We start from the raw sequence: 18935 nt of genomic DNA, 5'->3' as shown, positions 1-18935 counted from the left end.
AGCACTTGCTCGCGAAAGGCAAAGGTCCTGAGCTCGAGTCTCGGTCCGGCACACAGTTTTAATCTGCCAGGAAGTTTCATTAAAAATATTGTTTAAATGAAATAAAATTGTTTATCTTCCAATGAAATGGATTAAAAATGTGGAGTAGAGCCATATTAAGGAATTAGTTGTGTTCTTGGAGTGTGACAGGATGGAGAGGGGGTAGCTGGTAAAGGGTAGACGCGTGAGGGAATGCAGGTTGCCAGATCGTGGTCGTACGCTTCCTTTATCATAGACTGAAAACTTTTGAGGGTGAGAGATAATTCTCCACTGTATCCTCCTTACTGCATCCCAAGAAGCAACCACTGTCTGGGTGTGTACGGCCCGGGACAACTGGGAGATTCTTGAAAAACTTGGGAATTTTTTCATCTGGGAGAAAACTGGGAAAAACCCGGGAATTGTTTAGAATTCCAGGAATTTTTCATTGTTTCAGTTTTCAATTAAAATTTTGTGATTTTGACTGGTAAGAACCAATACTCTAACGAAAGATATCACTGTATCCCACTACTGCAGAATAATACTGCAGCAACAAAACATGAATGAGAAATGTGCTGTATGCAACAAAAAAGTGCTCATACAAGCATCTGCCGACAGCAAAGTGTTTCAAAGGCTTTATGAAGACTATGCAAAAGCTTTGTAACAACAAATTGCCTCCGATGAGCGTGACGTGACAACTGTTTAAATTAGATTAGTTCGAGCAGTTGCGGGTGGGCTCTTGTGCATGCGCAGTTGAGTCGGGTATGAGTAGTACCTTTTCCCACTTCTGGTTACAGAAGTGTGGCTGAGTGCCACTACTTTTATTGCCCCAGTTCGGAAATTAGTAAATCTGGGGCTGATGCACAGAGCAGCCAGAGTTGTGGTGTGGGAGGTGGGTCGTCTCCACGTGACCTGTGTTTACATTTAGTGATTTTGTTGTTTCCTCTTCGTTTATTGATCTCACGTTAAATGATAACAAAGTGGATTTTTGTGGCTGGGGGCTACCACATGAATTGAAATACGTTTCTGTAATCATGGAAGGCTAAAACGTGTTTATTAGTTTTAGAGTTTATTTCCACCCTCCTGACAGTCAGACATTACAGAACAATGAAGTTATTTTTGCCCGTTTGCTAAAGAGATTTGGCTTTTATTAATCTTTTCTGTTGAGGCAGTCAATTTATTTGAAACAAAGCGTTAAATTTCAAACTATTGGCTAGTTTCAACTGTTCGCTGCATTTCAAGTGCACGTATGGCATTATGCCATGATAAAGAACCAAACGTGAGATAATACACTACTGGTACTCCAAGAAAATTGACATACAAATATGCATTTTAAGCCGAATTATGTGTTTTAGTATGGTTCACGAAATTTCGACGCTCTTGAAATATCCTCTGATGTCTTGTTTCTTTTATGACATAATGTAAGATCTTTTAATGTTTTACATGTACGAACATATGAGCTTCCTGTGTGATCGTAGCTGCGCAAGCACGGTGACACTTACCTGGCGCTCTCTTGCAACTGCTGAAACGAACCTATTTCTAACAGGTCGCGGGAAAATATTGCGAATGGTGGTTTGAAAAGCGTTGCATTCAAAGCAGATTTCCTTTTACGTAAGATGAGCTATGTGCGAGAATGTATGATGTATTTCTTAAATCACAAAGCATTTTACTCTAATTTAAAAATCAACTCTTTGAGGACGACCCTTTAGAAGAATTTCGAGCCCAGAAGATCAGACATTTACGTCGTTAGTAAAAATTTTACTGAGACATTTGTATGATGTATCTTAAAGTGTAGAAAGAGCAAAAAAGATGAACATTATATGTGGAAGTTTAGCTTCTCTTCCAGCATATTAATCTTAGAGACCAATGTTATATTTGAATGCTATGTATATTAATTTAAACCATTAACTTTTGTTATTTGTGTGTTCACGCTGCTTAAGAGTGATCTTGCTATTGGCTGACTACATCACGTGTCCTATGCTGTCATCAGCTGGCGAAATCACGTGACATGAGTTATGACTAGCTTACAAAAGCGAAACACAATCTTTATTTCAATGCTTCGGAAAGTGACATATGCAGTGTTGCTGCACATCAAAGGTCTTTCAAAATGCGTCTCCCCCCCCCCCCCCCCCCCTGGATTTTCGTTTTCTGAAGTGTTGGGAAATTCTAATCCGGTATATAAAACCATAAACATTCTGGGAGATTGGGAAAAACCCAGGAATTGTTTTATCCGGGAGAAAACTGGGAAAAACCTGGGAATTTTTTAGAATTCCGGGAATTTTTCATTGTTTTAGTTCAGTTAAATTTTTTGTAATTTTGACTGGTCAGAATCGATACTCTAACAAAGGATATTACTGTATCCCACTACTGCAGACTAATACTGCAACAATAAAACATGAACGAGAGCAGGAAAAAAAACATAAATTGTAAAGGAAATGTGCCCTATACAACAACAAAACACAGTGCTCATACAAGTGTTTGCCAACAGCAGAGTGTGTCAAAGGCTTTAGGAAGACTATGCAATGCTTCATAACAACAAATTGCCTCCAGTGAGCGTGTCGTCACAACTGTTTACGTTAATTTGTTATAGCAGTTAAGAGTGGGCTAATGTGCATGCGCAGTTAAGTGTTGCACGAGTAGTGCCTTCTCCTGTTTGTGGCTACAGAAATGTGGTTGTTGGCTGTGTAAGCAGTCGCAGCAAGCAGCTAGCTGCAACCAGGAAAAATTTTACTGCCACGCCCAAGCTGCCAGATTCACGCTTGCGCAGCAGGCCCGGATCTATGATGAGGAGGGGGTGGGGGGCAAATTCCTATTGTTGAGGAGAAAAAACCAGTTTCACAAAGCACCTAGCACCACTATCTTTGTATTGCCCGGTTCGGAAATATCGTAGATCCAAGTCTGATGCGCAGAGCAGTCAGAGTTATAGTGGGGAAGTGTGTAGTCTCCACCTGACCCGTGTTTACATTTAGTGGTTTTGCTGTTTCCTCTTCGTTTACTGCTATCACGTCAAATGAAAACAAAATGGATTTCTGTGGCTGGGAGCTATCAAGTAAATAAAAATACATTCACATAATTATGGAAGGCTAATATACGTTATTAGTTCAAGATTTTATTTTATTTCCACTTTTCTGACAGCCATGCATTAATTGACTTTTAGAACAATGAAGTTATTTTTGCTGGTTTGCTAAAGAAATTTAGTTTTTATTAATCTTTTACACTGAGGCAGTCAATGTGTTTGAAACAAAGTGTTTAATTCCACACTATTGGCTAATTGCAAATTCCACACTATTGGCTAATTGCAACTGCTCGCTGCTTTTCAAATGCACGTTTTCGTCTTCTAGCATGTATGGCAATATGCCATAATAAAGAATCAAAAATGAGTTACTACAGTACTGGTACTCCAAGAAAATTTACGTCCTGAAACCCACACTGAAAACCTTAATATCAGTTCGAGGCCTACTTCATTGGGAATCTGGACATACAAATGTGCTCTTTAAGTATGCACTTTAAATGTGCCATTTTAGTATGGTTCAAGAAATTCCGATGCTCTAGGAGTATCCTCTGATATCTTTTTTTTTTTATGGCATAATGTAAGATCTTATTAATGTTTCACGCATATGAACATATGGGCTTCCTGCGTCATAACAGCTGCCAAAGCGCGGTGGCACCAGTTATCTGGCGCTCTCTGATGACTACTGAAATGAACCTATTTCTAACAGATCACGGGAAAATATTGCGAGTGGTGGTTTGAAAAGCGTTACTTTCATAGTAAATTTCGTTTTACGCAAGTTGAATTATGTGCGAGAATGTACGATGAATTTCTTAAGTCAGTGCGTTTGATGACGAGCCATGTAAAAGTATTTAGAGCCCAGATCATCAGACATTCATGTCGTTATTATGGGCAAATTGATGTTGGGCTATGGGAAGCTCTCTCTCCTCTGCGGTAGCTAATTTATCTGCGGAAAACTTTGAGGACATGTCACTGGACGCGGCTATAAATTTTACTGGCACATTTGGGTGATATATCTTAAAGTGTAACGCGCGCAAAAAATAACATGTGTGAACGCTTAGCTTCTCTTACATTATTTGTGAAAGCTTTTCTTTTTTTGTAACAACACTATGTGTATTAATTTAAAACATTAAGTTGTCTTGTTTGTGTATCCGTGCGACTTAACAGTGATGTTGCTATTAGCTGACTACATCACGTGTCCTGTGGTCTGAATATCCAATTGTCATCGGCTGGTGGGATGACGTGACACGAGCTATAAACACATCGCAATCTCAATTACAATGGTTCGGAAAGTAGCATGCAGTGTTTGGTGGAATTCCAATTTATACTTTTGTAATACGAGAATATGCAGTGTTCATGTTGCTGCACATCAAAAATCTTTCCAAAAGGAGTTTTCTTTGTCGAGTTTCACTTTCTAAAGCGCCAGGAAATTCTGCGCCCATGTATAAAAACTTAACCATTGAAAGAATTGATAAGTTTTACAATTCCGAGGGTAAAATATACTGTCACTTAATTACACAGAAAAAGTGGGTTTTCATCCTGGAGAAAGTGTATTTTTAACTGGAAAATCCAGGGATTTTTTCCTTTTCTGCATATAGAACCTGCGCATGCGCGCACGAGCGCACCCACAACACACACACACACACACACACACACACACACACACACACACGTACGTGCGCTCTATGTTTCCAAAGTGCATTAGCACGATGTTGAATGTGTATAAGAGCTACCCGTATTGTAACACAAGTATATTCAGAATCTGTATAAATCTCCACTGCTAAAGGTGAAATAGATTCTCAGTCACCCTGTATGGCAGGTGTAGTGTTCTTCTGGGAAAGGAGACTTGTTTAACCTTGAGCACTGCTTGCTTCGTAGTTCAGATGAGATGATACCTCCCGAACATTAGGTGAACTTCTATGTAAAAATATGTTCTTGTAAATAGTGTCTGAGAAGTGTTTAATTTGTAAATGCAATGTTGTAAGTGATGTATGTAGAGTTCGTGGGAAAAGCATTGGGTTGGTAAATATGACATCTTGCTGCTGTCTTTTTGTTGACAGCATGTTGTAAAGCTGTACAGGATGATTAGGAATTGGTTGCCCTGTAAGAGAGTTCATGTGTGTTTCTTGCATTAGTGTTGCTATTAACTTATACCTGCACTCCATGTAGAGTGTAGGGAATTCCCTGCTCACTCTGTTTTGCAGACCTGAATGTGGGAAGTTCATGACCACAATTCAATCACCTAATTTCTCTCATCCCTGCCTTGTCACCCTGTTACATCCCAAGAACACAATTTATCCTTTAATGCAATTGTAATGCCTTTAATTGTGGTATAAACAAAATTAAATGTGTGTTCTTAAACCGTGTTATTTAGCAGTATACGATAATATCTACCATTAACACAATATTATTAATAATCTGCTATTTTTCTATCATTTGGTACACAGAAAGTTTCAGTGGTAGTGAATTAATGAATAGGACCTCTTTCATAGGAAATGTATTGTACGGTAGTGTTGTTGTCGCTCACCAGAGCCCACGGTATTAGTTATTCGAGAACAATATAAGAAACTGACCTTTAAACACCCTCCACCTCATTGTTAAGACCTCTTGGATCAGGATCAGGATTTTTTTACAATGTTGTTCACAGCACTTCCTCCAACCACTGTACAAAAATTTGCTACTGCACAAATTTTTCCCCATTTTACCTTTTTTTTGTCGTCATTGACTGGGCTAGTACAACTGGAGCTAAACACAGTAGAAATATATTCAAGAGGAAGTGAAAAAAAGTCATTTTTTGCAGCATAGCAGCAGATGTTTGACAGTGGCCACAGTTTGTACTGGCATGAAAAATTGCTGTTTCAATTCTGAAGGGATTTGTCAGCCCAATTTTAAGGTGCAACCCATTGGTTTCATTGTTCACTTTGACTTGCTCTGATGTATTTCACTCGAGGTTTTCTAATGCTTGTTAGTTGTGTTGCTGAAAATTCATTTCTCAACATAAATGGTCATAAAATATAGGTGACAGTCATTTGCCATCATCACATGTTCTTACATTTTTGCTAAACAGACCTTAGAAACAATTAGTTATTTTTAAGAGATCAGTAAATGTTACGTAATGAAGTACATATTTTTGTAGTATGCAACTATACATTTGAAGACCACTAAATACTCCAGTTTGGATGTGTAAATGTAAGAGTGTAATGAGAACTGCGTAAAGATTGTGATTCCAGAAGTTTTTCTCTTAATACCAATACCAGTTTAAAGTACTGCAACTGAGCAGATACCTGAACCATCTGTTACTGTAATGCAGAAGCTCCTTGTTGCTTATGTGGGGAAGTGACTAATAAATCAGTTGAGAGTTTCGGTGAGTGGGTATGCCTACGCACATGAAATTATTGTTTATATCATTATTTTCATTTTATTTACTATTATGAAGCAGCTGATATTGGAAACATTTTAAATGTGGGCTTTTCTCAAGCCATTTGAACATACCCAAATTGTTGTTTAACTTTTTTTTGTTGTTGCAGTTCCAACCGCAGACAAGACATCAGAACCCGGCGAATTCGGCAGCAACTGCTGCGACGTATTACCCTCAACATGGGCCGCATATTTTGATGGCACAGATGCCTTTCCCCGGCTACAGCACTGCCCACACCGGACAACACGGACCACACTGTGAGTTTTTATTTGTATTACTTTGCAACGGAGTAAAATGATGTCTTTGTCATCTTGTGGGTCTGAAATTGAAGTCTTGGTAAAATATACACAACCTTGGTGAAATGGGGGTAGAGCAGTCAATATATTCCTTTTTCTACCATGGACTGAGTTGTGTATGCACACACAGTACATTTCATCACAAAATTTAAAATAAAGTTGAGTGAAAGTAATTATTGTATGATCATAATAATGAGGGAGTGATAGTGTTCAGAGCTTTTTCATTGAAGTTTATTTATGGTAATTTGTAAGAGTAACAGTTAATGTGTTTTGATGTAGCTGTAGTAGAGGTGGAAGAGATTGTAATTGCTGGACACCAGAAATCAAGAAAGTGTTCATGTGTTTTGTGATGAATTCCTTTTATGTGATTTTCTTTAGACGTGTTCTCGTTTCTAAGTGTTGAGCTTCTCTTGCTACTCTGTGTATTTGCGGGCTACCTCGTTCCGCAGTATTGTAAATCTGTAACAAACTCTGGTATTTGTAGCCAATTGTGGTCCTGGTTATTGTTGGACGAGGCAAAGTATGTTGAGCAAGTGTGATACCCTTATGGAGTGCCAGCAAAAATACATTCATTAGAAATTGTTTGATTTTAAACAGAAAGACAAGTAAGTGCTGTAAATGTCCATTGTGAGTGTAAAGCCATGATGAAGCCTGTATGTCATGCCAGACTGGAGTTTCTGAGCTACCCAACTGATTGCATACAGATTCTGAGCTGTCACTAGTTAGTGAGGTGTGACATTTCCATCTCCATTCTTGGTTCTAGCATCCAATACCTCCACATTGTCTCATTTGTGCTCACTTCATGATCTCTTATGTATCACACAGTGTATAATACTTTGTATGTCCTCTCCAGTCCTGAATGCAAGTGGTTACACTTGTGTTAATAGTTGTTAACAATGAATGGCAATAAAGTTTTCTTGATGGTATTGCATATCAGCAAAAGTTAAGATTGCTAGTCCTAATCTCACTTTTCCTTTCCCAGCATGTTATTAGTCATGGTACACCTATAGCTCCCTTAAACTTTTGCGTCTCCTCTTGGGCAGAATTCAGTGATTCTGTTTTTAGTGATGTACCTGATACTTGCAAACTGTGACATATCCTCAAGAAATGAACCATTCAAGTGTTTGCAAAAATATTCAAATGTTCATCTGTGGCTGCTTCGCACCAATGTTAGATTGGAGGTTACTGGGAGTGCCATCTACTTAATATCTGAAGTAGGCATCCAAGTTTTCCAAATAAACTACAAAGTGGTAAACAGTGATTAGTTTTATGACATCATTATTCTTACATATTTTTATACCTCCTGAACTTGTTTCTTTCTAGGATTTCTTCTCCTGATGGTGTCACTTCACTTCCATCTAGTAGCGCCAACACGTTATCCTTAGCACTGCAGTTATCAAGACCGCCAGTGTGGCATGCTCACAGGGTACCAGTTGCAAAAGAACTTTCTGTGGACATTGGGTCAGAATTATTAATTGCTTCAGTGTTTACTAATACTGAGTGGATTCAGGATTACATTATGTGGATAATGGAAGTTAAAAGTTAGAACAAAATTTTAGAGGTTTTGAACTAGCAGTATCAAAAAAGGAAGTATTGCAACTCATTATTTGTTAGAAACAGGGATACTTGCATTGTGCTGAGATGTTGGGTGTCTCCACTACATCGTGTCTCACTGTTTTATTTGTTCCGATACGCTGTGGACTTCACTTTCGGTCACATTTCTTTCAAATAAGACTCCTTCCTCGAACATACGCTGGTCACAGAGCTTCACACACTTTTTCTGCTGTGCATTAGTGTTACTGACAGGCATCCACATTTGTACATTCAGTTAACACATTTTCTTATTCTTGAAGCCATCACATGTGACGATATGCCATTTTGTGACTTGTCAGGTTCCACAGCAGCTTCATTGATGGTGGTGTACGCCCAGTTTTTCACTCTGGTGTTTCGCTATCTTGTTAGGTGAGCATGCAGATTGGAGGAATCCCCCATATACGTTACTCACAACAATAAACTGTTACCGAATGACCATCCTACTGTGTAGGTGCGTACAATTGTAGTATTGGGGTGTCTTTGATACGTGTGGGGTAATGGTCTCAAAATTCCTGCTATTAGCTTTATACAGCCAATGTGCTTCCTCGTATCTCAACATTGAAGACTTTGATGTCGTGGTTTTGTTACTTAAGAAAATCAGTAATAACTTGGAATTGTGTCTTTTCGAGGATGGTAATCTCAGTGTTCGTCTCTTTTGTCGCAGATTACTACCAGCAGCTGAGTGCGCGGCCTGCTCCTGCAGGGGCCGGTCCGCCGACAGCAGGACCCGGAGCGCAGCAGGTGGTGGGGGCGGCAGGGCCTACCGGTGCTCCACAGGCGGTGAGTGTGGCAGCGTTGAGATGTGTGATCTGTATTTGTAAAAGGAATTGCCATTCCATTTATGCGAGTAGTTATGAAATTGGAAAGTAATTATACTCGGATCAGAATAACAAAGTGATAGACAATGAAGTGCAGTTAGAAGTATATACAGTGTGGGACAACTGAGAAATCTGGGACACTCCCGGAAATTTTATGTCCGTGAAAAAACTGGGAATTCTTAAATTCCAGCAATTTTTCATTATTTAATTTTTAGCTGAATTTGGACTGATCAGATCTGATACTCCAGGAAAGAATTTTACTGGTTCCCAATACTGGTGAATAATACTGAAGTAAAACATAAACAAAAGAAGAAAAAACAACTGAAGTTGCAAAGGAAACACACCATTTACAACATCAAAACACACTGTTTCCGGAGAGTGATGTCACATTTACAATTCTAATCTAAACAAGTTAAATTCTGATAGTGGGCTGGACTGCTGCTCCCAGCAATGCGCTAGTAAGAACTATATTGGCAATGTTGGGGGTCATTGTGCTTGCTGGCCCAATTAGGAAAATTTACTGGACCTCAAAATACCACCTTTTACAGGTGAAAATATGCATCTGCTCCTAATTAAAATTGAGAGTAGGTTATTGACTAACTTAAATACATCATAGAGATCTATACTGTGTGTGAATTTCTGATGTCTGAACAAGATATTAGTAGAAGTTACAAACATGAAAGCAATTTCGTATAGCTGCGGAGAGTGAGGTGCTCGAAGTAGCTATCTGCAGATAGTACTAGTTGCTAATATGCACCTTAGTCATCAGGTACCAACTGATTGTACAGGTTATAACACACACGACGAAGACTACGACAGAACTGTAAAAGCAGCGTCAGGGCAACTGTACTGTATTCCGGGTTTATGTAGGCCGTAATCTGATAATAGTCAGTGCCGGTTTAAAATGAAACACGGTCACACGACTTGTCGATTTGCTGTTCCCGTCAGTCGCATCATACACTCAGTTTTGCTCTTCATTTCAGAGGTAGCACGTACACAGACAAAACTAAGCATTTACAAGTGCACTGTGTAGGATGTTTAACGAGTATTTGCTCGAAATTCTGTGTCGACAATAAAACCGTTTGCGCAGATGCCTCTTCTGCAAATGGGTGCCGCCCACGGACTGGGTGGCCCACCGGTGGGTCCGGCGGACGTGTCGGGTCCGCCTTCGCAGGGGCCGCCTGGCCCACAGTCGGCCCAGCACCACGTGGTGGCGGGCGGTGGCACGCGTGGCAAGTCTCGCAGGCCCAACGCGCTGGAGGTGATCGACCCGAAGACAGGTGCCTGTGTGGACATTTACGAGAGTGGCGGCTCGGGGACTCCTCCCAGGTCTGGCGAGTCGAGCGCTCGAGAAACTCCTCAGCCTGTGAGTATACTCCCCCTTATTTTTGTCATTATTTGCAGTATCTGCTCATTATTTCTGTGTAAATTTCCTTTGTTACCCTTTGCCATTTCTGGCCATTTTCACTTCCGTCTACAGGGGTGTTAATCCACAATAAAAATAAAGTCTTCGCTAGCTGAAAATATGTGCAGAACAAATTTTTACAGGAGACAAATATTTGCGGAATTAGAGCTCTGTGGGCAGGTCGGCAGACGTGCCCAGTTTACTGTCGGCAGAGCGCTTGCCGGCAAAAGGTGGAGGTTCGTGGCCGGATTCCGGGTCTGGTGTGCAATTATAATCTGCCGGGAACTTTGAAAACTGTGTATTCTAATGCTTGACTCGATTGGGATTGGTAAGATAGAATTAATATTTCGTTCTGCACAAATTTGTGTTCTGTTTTAGGTGAAAATACTCTTACAGTGTCAGCAGCTGTCACATCGTGTGTCGATGTCTATAACAATTTGCGCGACGGACAGTGGGAACTATGTACAGTGAATTGTGAGTCCGTTGTCAGTAGAAAATTGGAATGCCCTTTTGTAATTTTCTTTGGTTCGTAAATGAAGTTGACTGACATTTCTCCTTATTGGTTAGAACTTAATCACATCGTCAAAATTTCTGGCAAAATCAAAAATGAGACATAAATTAGGTTACTGCAATGATGAAATTACACCTCGTACTACATGCACATCAGTGGATTATGGCAATATTTTTGTTTTGAGATTCATTGCCTTTGCAATCTCACAAGCAAACCGTCAACAGTTCGGCTTAATCTGGACCTCTAGCTTCATTACACACTTTAGTATGTCAGCATTTTTAGATTCTTCATTCACCAAATAAGTTTGAAAATAAGTAACCAGCCTTAAATTATAGTAACCAGATCGTTAAAAGCTAATCTGGTTCCCTCTTAGTGAAAACAAATGTGGTTAGTCCAGATATTGTACCAAGTCTTCACCAGATTCAGTGGTTCGTATACTATCACACTATTGGCTGTGACCACTGTAAACGAATTGCCAACCTTGGCGTGTGACACGAGAGCTGCTGACCCTGTAAGTGCGCTGTAACCCTGTTTGAAACTTTGTGGAAGACGAGAATTGGCTGCCGGTGGAACTCTAAATCATGAATACTGCTTTCTGGCCACCTTGTTGCAGACAGTACTGTCCCTACCTCGTGGCTGTAGTTTCGCAAGTATCTCTCTCCTATTTGTCACACTTAGCAGATGTTCTTGTGAATATACTGTCGCGTTAGTGTGTGCCACTAGTTGTCAGTGTGTCTGAGGCAAAAAGAGCATCATCCAAAAAGCCGAGGTTTGTCATCCCTGGTCTAGAACGTAGGTTTAATCTCTCAGGATATTTTATTTTTACACCACTGATTGACGTGTGTCTAGAGACCAGTATTACAAAAAGCATTAAAATGTTTTACATTTGTGTTAGTGACTCAGACAGATTAAGCAGAAATTGAACATCCTATTTCTTCTCTGCACGACAACACAGGTGGTGCTCTTCAACTTGCAAAATTATAGCTGTTTAGCATATATTCATCCTATTTTTCCCTGTTAGTACAGAAATTGTTGATAGGGTTCCAAAATTTCCCTTCCATTGCCGTCAATGCCTGCAAACACTCCTAAGTAGTATTCCGATTAGAAAATTAAAGTATTGATATGTAAGGTTAGCAAGGTGTAATGGAAGGATGGATAATGTGGCAGCTGTAAGAGCCTTAATATTAGAGTCAACATCGTAACTTTACTGGTTATGAATTTAGTTTGTTCTTTTCCCAGATTTGTATAGTAAGAAATTCATTTTTCTTAGTTATTTCTTAGTAACCAATTTAAAGTTAAAAGTCTAATGTACAAAATGTGATAAGGTATCAGAATTTTGTGTCTGCAGTAAAGTTGAGTGTGAATGAAGCTTAGATGCTTTCATAATATGCAAGGTCAAGAAAATTACCTTCACTAATGATGGCCTTAGTTTTATTGTTAGACAGCCCAACAAACTGCCACTGATTAATTTAAATTTTGGGTTTTTATATTTGGTTTGTTTTCTATCAAATTATTCCTAATGAGAAGACAAATCAAATCCTAGACCACTCAGTCCTGTGGCCTGTTGGGTGTCACAAGTAGAGACTTACTAATGATGATGATGGCTTAGATAGTGGTAATAGCAGTTTGTCCTTGACTGTGCACAGCCTTATGCAGCTGGAAGACCGCACAATTTTCCAGCTTGTAATAATTTAATTCATTTTGATCTTTTATTATCCTACCTATTTACTCTACATGAAACTTACATTTCAGTGTTGACACTGAATTACAGCTGGGGCTGTCACGGTCAGGACACAGAGGAGCATAAAAATGAAAACAAATTATCATAAACTTGATTTTTGTAATTTCTCTTGGGAATGTTTGCCTACACAGTTATGAGATATACAAAGCCTCCCTCAATATGAAACTCAGCATTGCTGCTCATGTTTCGTAATTGCTAATCCCAGAAATGACTCGAAGCTTCACTACGCACTACAAAGCAGTTCTCAAAATTAGATATCACTAAGGAGGGTTTTGAAAGTACGAGAGACTGGGAAAAATAGTGAGCAGTAGACTGGTTTGTGGTCATTTTAAAATGAACTTTGTGTACTGTTGTAAAAATACCAAAAACAGTTTGAATAAAGTGAATGTCCATTTATTAATGCAAAAAGTGTCTGCTTTATCACAATGTAAGCAGATTGTAAAATGTTGCTCTCTCGTTAAGAGACAGAGAGAATGCTGGTTTGAATCTATTGCTGAACCAGATGCTTGCAGCTGGCAGAATTACCCTGCTATTGGTACCCAAACTAATTATTTCGTGTAGCGTTGTAACTCACTTTTCTAATGGACTCAGGTTAACACGAGGCACATGTGTGCAAGTCGATTAGTGGTCCAGGTACATTTACGTTTGAGCGACATTGTAGCAGTGTCTCGTGTCTCTCTGAAGACGTGCCAATTCCGCAATAACTGAGTGAGATTGTTGTTCCGACAGAGTTCAGTTCAGGGAAATTCGGACGTGGCCGCAGAATTTGCGGCCCTCGTGGCGAAGGCAGCGAGCGACGACGGTGGGATCCCGCCGGCCGGGAGGCGGCCGCAGTCACGGGAGTTCCCGCACAGTGGGGTACAGGCCAGCACGGTTTTCTCTCTGTTGGGTTGAGTTTGTGGTGACGGCATGTGTGTCCGGGTGTCCTGTCCTGTCCTGTCCTGTGGTGTGGTTTGCAGTGTGGTGTGGTAGCTGCTGGGGCCAGTGTGATGTGTCTCCCTGGATTCTGTTTGTGTTGTTTTATCTACAGCTCTCTAGAATTGTCTGTATTTTGAATTGGTTGTATGTCTGGAGGCATATAAAATTTGGTGCCAGAGGATGATAGAAATGAATTTGTGTGCAGCAAAGGTCAGAAATGAAGAAATTCTCAGAAGAATAGATCGAATGTCAACTACAAACACTGTTGGTAAGAAGAGGTATCTACTTGAACAGTATTTTCGAGTTAATAAAATGGAAAGAATGATTTGAGGCAAGAGTAGTAGTTAGACTGAAATAGTCGTGATAGGTCATGAGACAATGGAGGAGCAAGCTTAGGAGGGCTTGTGGAGGAGTGGAGTAGTAGTGCTGCCAATCAATCGTATAGTTCAATTTTATAAATTAAGGTGCTTTGGGTGAGGGATTAGTTCGAGAAAATGTAGTTAGAAAGATTATTTTTTGGATCTTCTTCATACACGTATCACAGTTGCAAATTTATTGAATTTATTAAGACGACTTTTTTTGACGAGAACTGTATATACTTCAATTTTGTCATCGGTCAAAAACTAATTTATAGTTAGCCATTATCCAGTATTTAACCAAATAAAGGTTCTATATGAAATAAATTGCAGTGTATTCATTCAATTTGGTTTACAAACTTATTTCTACTTGATTGGTGTGACAGTTCGTGCACCATGTATGATAGCTCTAAAAAAAACTTCGCAGATTTTGAATTCTTGTCCAGAATTTAAAAAAAATGGGATCAGCTCCATACCTATCAGTAAACGTATCTTTCTAAACTAAACTCTGAAACTTAATAGTGCCGATGCGTATTTTTCAAAAATGTGCCCTAATTCTGTCTTCCCTTCCTCTCTTTCCCTCTTATCTAATTAATGTTTATTTAAGGGAAATTTCTTTAAGATGTTGTTTGGGTATCTTTGTAATCAATTTATTGAGACGGAAATGTATAAAAGTTTTTTTTTATATGTAGGTGACAAAGTTTTCACTAAGGGTGTTAGTGAACTAGTCTTCTGATAGCACCAGAATTGATGGGGGGGGGGGGGGATACCAGTATCAATGTTCACTCCTCAAATGTCTCGATTGGAACCCATTGCACATCATCGATGATGTGTTTTCGTCACTTGAACTATACACCTGGTAGATGGATATCGGTGGAGCTTGTTTCATACATGTATAACTCTTCATTTCCTTTAAATGTCCTGTGTTCTTCTCGAACATACAGAAAGTTGAATCGTTAAAACAACAATGTAGCAACTCCTGAGAAAGAAATGAGCAGGTTCTTATTATTAGAATTAACTTTCCTAGCCTGTGAGCTGTTCTTACATTGCACCAGTGTATTCAAATAAAATAACGTAAATTAACTAGTGTATAATTTGGTGAGGCTTAGAGTAAATGTGGGAATGCAAACACAAACACAAAAATTGTTGTTTTGTGTCGGAAGTGTAACACCGCACTTACACAGACATTGAGGTAAGTATTGCTGACAACATGCATTGAACTGACCTCATTGAGTGTTAGTTGTAACACTTATCTATCAGGTTTTGTTTTTTGCACATTTAGATTTGAATTTTTTGCTTTAGCCTGGTGATAAGATAGTTGTGGAGTGCTGTTGTGGCAATATCTGTGGACCAAGTTCTGGTAATGTTGCACACATTTGGCTGTTTGTTTTTATCTTCTTTGGAGTGGATTTTGGTGTGCTGGTGCTGCATTTAACTAGCTTCTTGCATGCTAATGACAATGGAATAAATATACATACACACACTTAATGGTACAATACACTTAACACTGGCGTATTTGCAAATGTTTAGACTATTGTACTTCTCTATATCTCAGAGGTAAAGTGGCATCTAATTTAACGATTTCTAGTTGAGATTGTATTTGTAGTATGAAGGTGACATTTTTCTGACTAGGATGTTACAAAGAAATCTTAGTTACTCTCACTAAATTGATCATGGTCAGAACCAAGGCTTCTCCCTTCTTCCACAAATGAAGCAGTGTGTGTGTGTATTACAAATATCGTCTGGAGCTGAAATTGGGGAAATTGTGCTTGTGCACCTTTCTTCTTAGGTGTAGATATGTCGTTCTCATTTATTATAACTTGGTTGAAATTTTTGTTCATGTCTTACCAGCCCAGGTGCTGGAATATTATTGTGCTCATCATTGTGTTATGGTTGTTTACAGTTCAGTTCAATTTTTTTTCTTCTCGCTGTTGTAGCATTACATACTTACTGATATTTTGTCCTAATGTGTTAGCTAATTAACGAAAATAATTTGTAAAGAAAATATTTGCAATTTTGTAGATTGCAGCCTCCTGTAGGACAAAGCATAATCTTTGAGAAGCGTGTAGCCAAGTTCTAGCATCTGTGTAAAATTCAACAATTCGGCAGTATAGAAAGGACCTTTCTGTATATTTTAATGCAGGGAGCTCAGATCTTGTAATTCACGTGGAGAAATTGTTTCAGTAACAGTGTTGATAAAGATAACTGTAGTAGTTCGATAACTGTAAATTCTTACAGAAGCATCTGCACAGATATTTTTTCTGTGCTGAAGCAGTGTAGTGTCTTCCAGGAGGATTGGTCAGTATTCAGGGTGTAACGAAACAGGCTATTAGGTCATGTAGAGTACCCGATGCAGCAGGTTGTGTAGCATGCGATACACACTAAAACAATGTGGGTAGTGTATAAGGATACTTGGTGAATAAGGCCACTTAGTGCAACAGTGTGAAACAGTTGTAACGAAAATGCGAAATTGTGTCAAAGACCAATTAATGTACGTTCGTAATTAGGTAATGTAATGTACAGTTAGGATAAGCCGTTATGACTTTGATACAAATTTTAGGATGTTTTGAAGAGAAAGAACACGTTCTGGAATCAGTGTTAATAGTGTATAAATGTTAGTAACCTCATCATTGAGTTTGGTAATTGTAATTCAATTAGAAAAATTGATTATTTACGTGAATGCAAATTAACTGTGTAAACCATTAATTTTGCTCAAGCTTAACATAATATTTGTGTCTTTGTGAGTCAGGAAATATATTCTTACAGAAATCGCCAACTAAAAATCTGCAATTCTGTAATTAATGTTTCTGGAATGTTCTATAGAGAAATTCAGTGCAATGTCCACATATTACGAAAACTAGAGAGAATTAGTTTAAACTGGAGACATAACCTGATTCAGAAAAAAAATTTGTATCATAGATAATGTTAGAAGAACAATTCATTAATTTTTTTTTTTTTTAACACGATTGTAAGATTTTGTGTTGTACGTAATTATTCTGCATTTTAGCCTTCAAATGTTGTAAAATGTCATTTTGAATGTTTGAATTGTAATTTTGATGATGGAGAAATATTACCAACTCAAAATTGTTTCATAAAATCACATAATTAAAATATGTAAAAATACTAGAGAATGTTCTGGACTGAATATTAAAAACTTAATTGTTAGCTGTATGTACATTTCAAAATTGCGCTAGTAAAATATTTTTAGTTTCGGAAATATGCTATGTCGTCGTACTAGTTCTAATTTCTAGTGAAACTCTGTAATGTCAGTTTTTGCTGGATTAACGTAATTGCAATTGAAACATCTAACATGAAATAACATAATAATGTCAAAGAATGTAATTGTTAAAAGATGTATAAATACACCTGGTCCAGAGCTTCGTTCAACAGTTCTTAAAGCCTGCACAGAATACCAGATGCCACATTTACATGTTATGTGAGAACACCAGTTTTTTGGACTCTGTTAGCTTTTAAAATGGTACGTGACACCTTTTGTTTCGCAGAAGGAATCGATAGATGATGAAAACCTCAATTTCTAAAGATTTTATTGCTGTCTTTGCAAAATGAGTGTACAAAAAAGGGGTATGCACTTTGAGTATCTTGTCTCTTGTCTGTTTCCTCTATAGGCAGTGTTCAGTGGTGTCCCAATGTGTACGCTGTCTGTTCTGTGAGAACCCATTCTTACACTAGTGAAGCAGAAATGACAACGTTCTGACTCGTAGAAATTGTCAGTGTCGCTAAGGAAGGTGGGGGACGTGTTCTGTGCAGATAATTTCCATAGTTAAAGTATTGTCACATGTGTGCTATAAGTATTGGTTCATGGTGTGTGTTTCAAAATGACTTAAATTAGCTTACAAGGTTTTCCATCTTGCATACAGTCTGAAGTATGTGGGGAAGTTAGCAAGTTCCTTAGATTGTGAAATTTTATTGCTGTCGGTATGCCGCAAATTCGTGAAATGATTTGGGGATTTTTCTATTTTGTTTTAATGTATATCAAGACTAAGACAGTTTGAAAGTTGAGATGTGAGAGTGCCCACTGATATTATAAAGAACTGTTTGCTAACAGTATATTTTGGTCAACTACATAACCAGAGACTGAGAAATGCACACATTTTCAGAACACTGGGCAGAGCCTGGATGTGGTGGCAGAGTTTGCAGCACGTGTGGCTAAGGCGGCGAGTGAGAAGACGAGCCCACCCCCGCAGCAGGGACAGGTGTCGAACACGCCTCTGCAGGCGCAGCCGACACAGGTGCAGGGGCCTCCGCCGCCCTTCCCTTCAGATACTCAGCCGGTAGGCCACTTCTTGTTGTCGAGTGTGTCAATGCTTTAGTAGGTAATAGTGTTAGGAGAATATCAGTATAGTGAATGGAGAACTGAAAAAATGGTAATACTAGAATAGTGCAGCTGTGGACCACAATTGTTTATCACTCAGGTTACTAATTTCGATCACAGAGGCCACCTTACGACCTAAAAGTGAACGTGCAGAGGTATCTTGACGTACAAACATTACCAAATTACACAAATAAGGAGCCAGAATTCAAGTCGAAGTAAATGACACGATTTCCATACTTGAGTAAATGCAGTATACAAAAATGTTATTATGTATGTAGATCGTACATTGACAATAATTAACCACACAAGTTTTGTCACAGTTAAGTTCTGATTATCATGAACACTACTACGACATACATGTTGACACTTTCAAGGAAACAAGCTATACTGCATTACAGCAATGAGTTATGGGCCTGCTGTCTGACACATTAGATGCCGCTGCTGGACGTCAGTTCACTTTACTTAAGTAGAAATATTCTTTTTAATTAAGTGTGTGAAAACTATCATTCATAAATTAGTGC

At 38.8% G+C, this 18935-nt stretch overlaps 1 protein-coding gene across 14 annotated transcripts in view; it reads left to right on the top strand.

The window, feature by feature from the left end:
- LOC126108459 (eukaryotic translation initiation factor 4 gamma 1-like) overlaps positions 1-18935 on the top strand; it is a 647729-nt gene that overhangs the window by 425144 nt on the left and 203650 nt on the right. For 13 of the 14 annotated variants that reach the window (XM_049913677.1, XM_049913682.1, XM_049913683.1 and 10 more), the window contains 5 exons: positions 6553-6700; positions 8997-9112; positions 10241-10516; positions 13537-13665; positions 18200-18373. In XM_049913677.1, coding sequence (XP_049769634.1) covers positions 6553-6700; positions 8997-9112; positions 10241-10516; positions 13537-13665; positions 18200-18373 — 843 coding nt within the window. The remainder of the gene's footprint in view (positions 1-6552; positions 6701-8996; positions 9113-10240; positions 10517-13536; positions 13666-18199; positions 18374-18935) is intronic. The other variant, XM_049913688.1, reaches the window with a different exon arrangement.

The sequence above is a fragment of the Schistocerca cancellata genome, chromosome 11 (genome assembly GCF_023864275.1).
Source record: "Schistocerca cancellata isolate TAMUIC-IGC-003103 chromosome 11, iqSchCanc2.1, whole genome shotgun sequence".
Taxonomy (NCBI): Eukaryota; Metazoa; Arthropoda; class Insecta; order Orthoptera; family Acrididae; genus Schistocerca; species Schistocerca cancellata.
The sequence above is the reverse complement of the archived record's forward strand: the minus strand, read 5'-3'. Positions and strand labels throughout refer to the sequence as shown.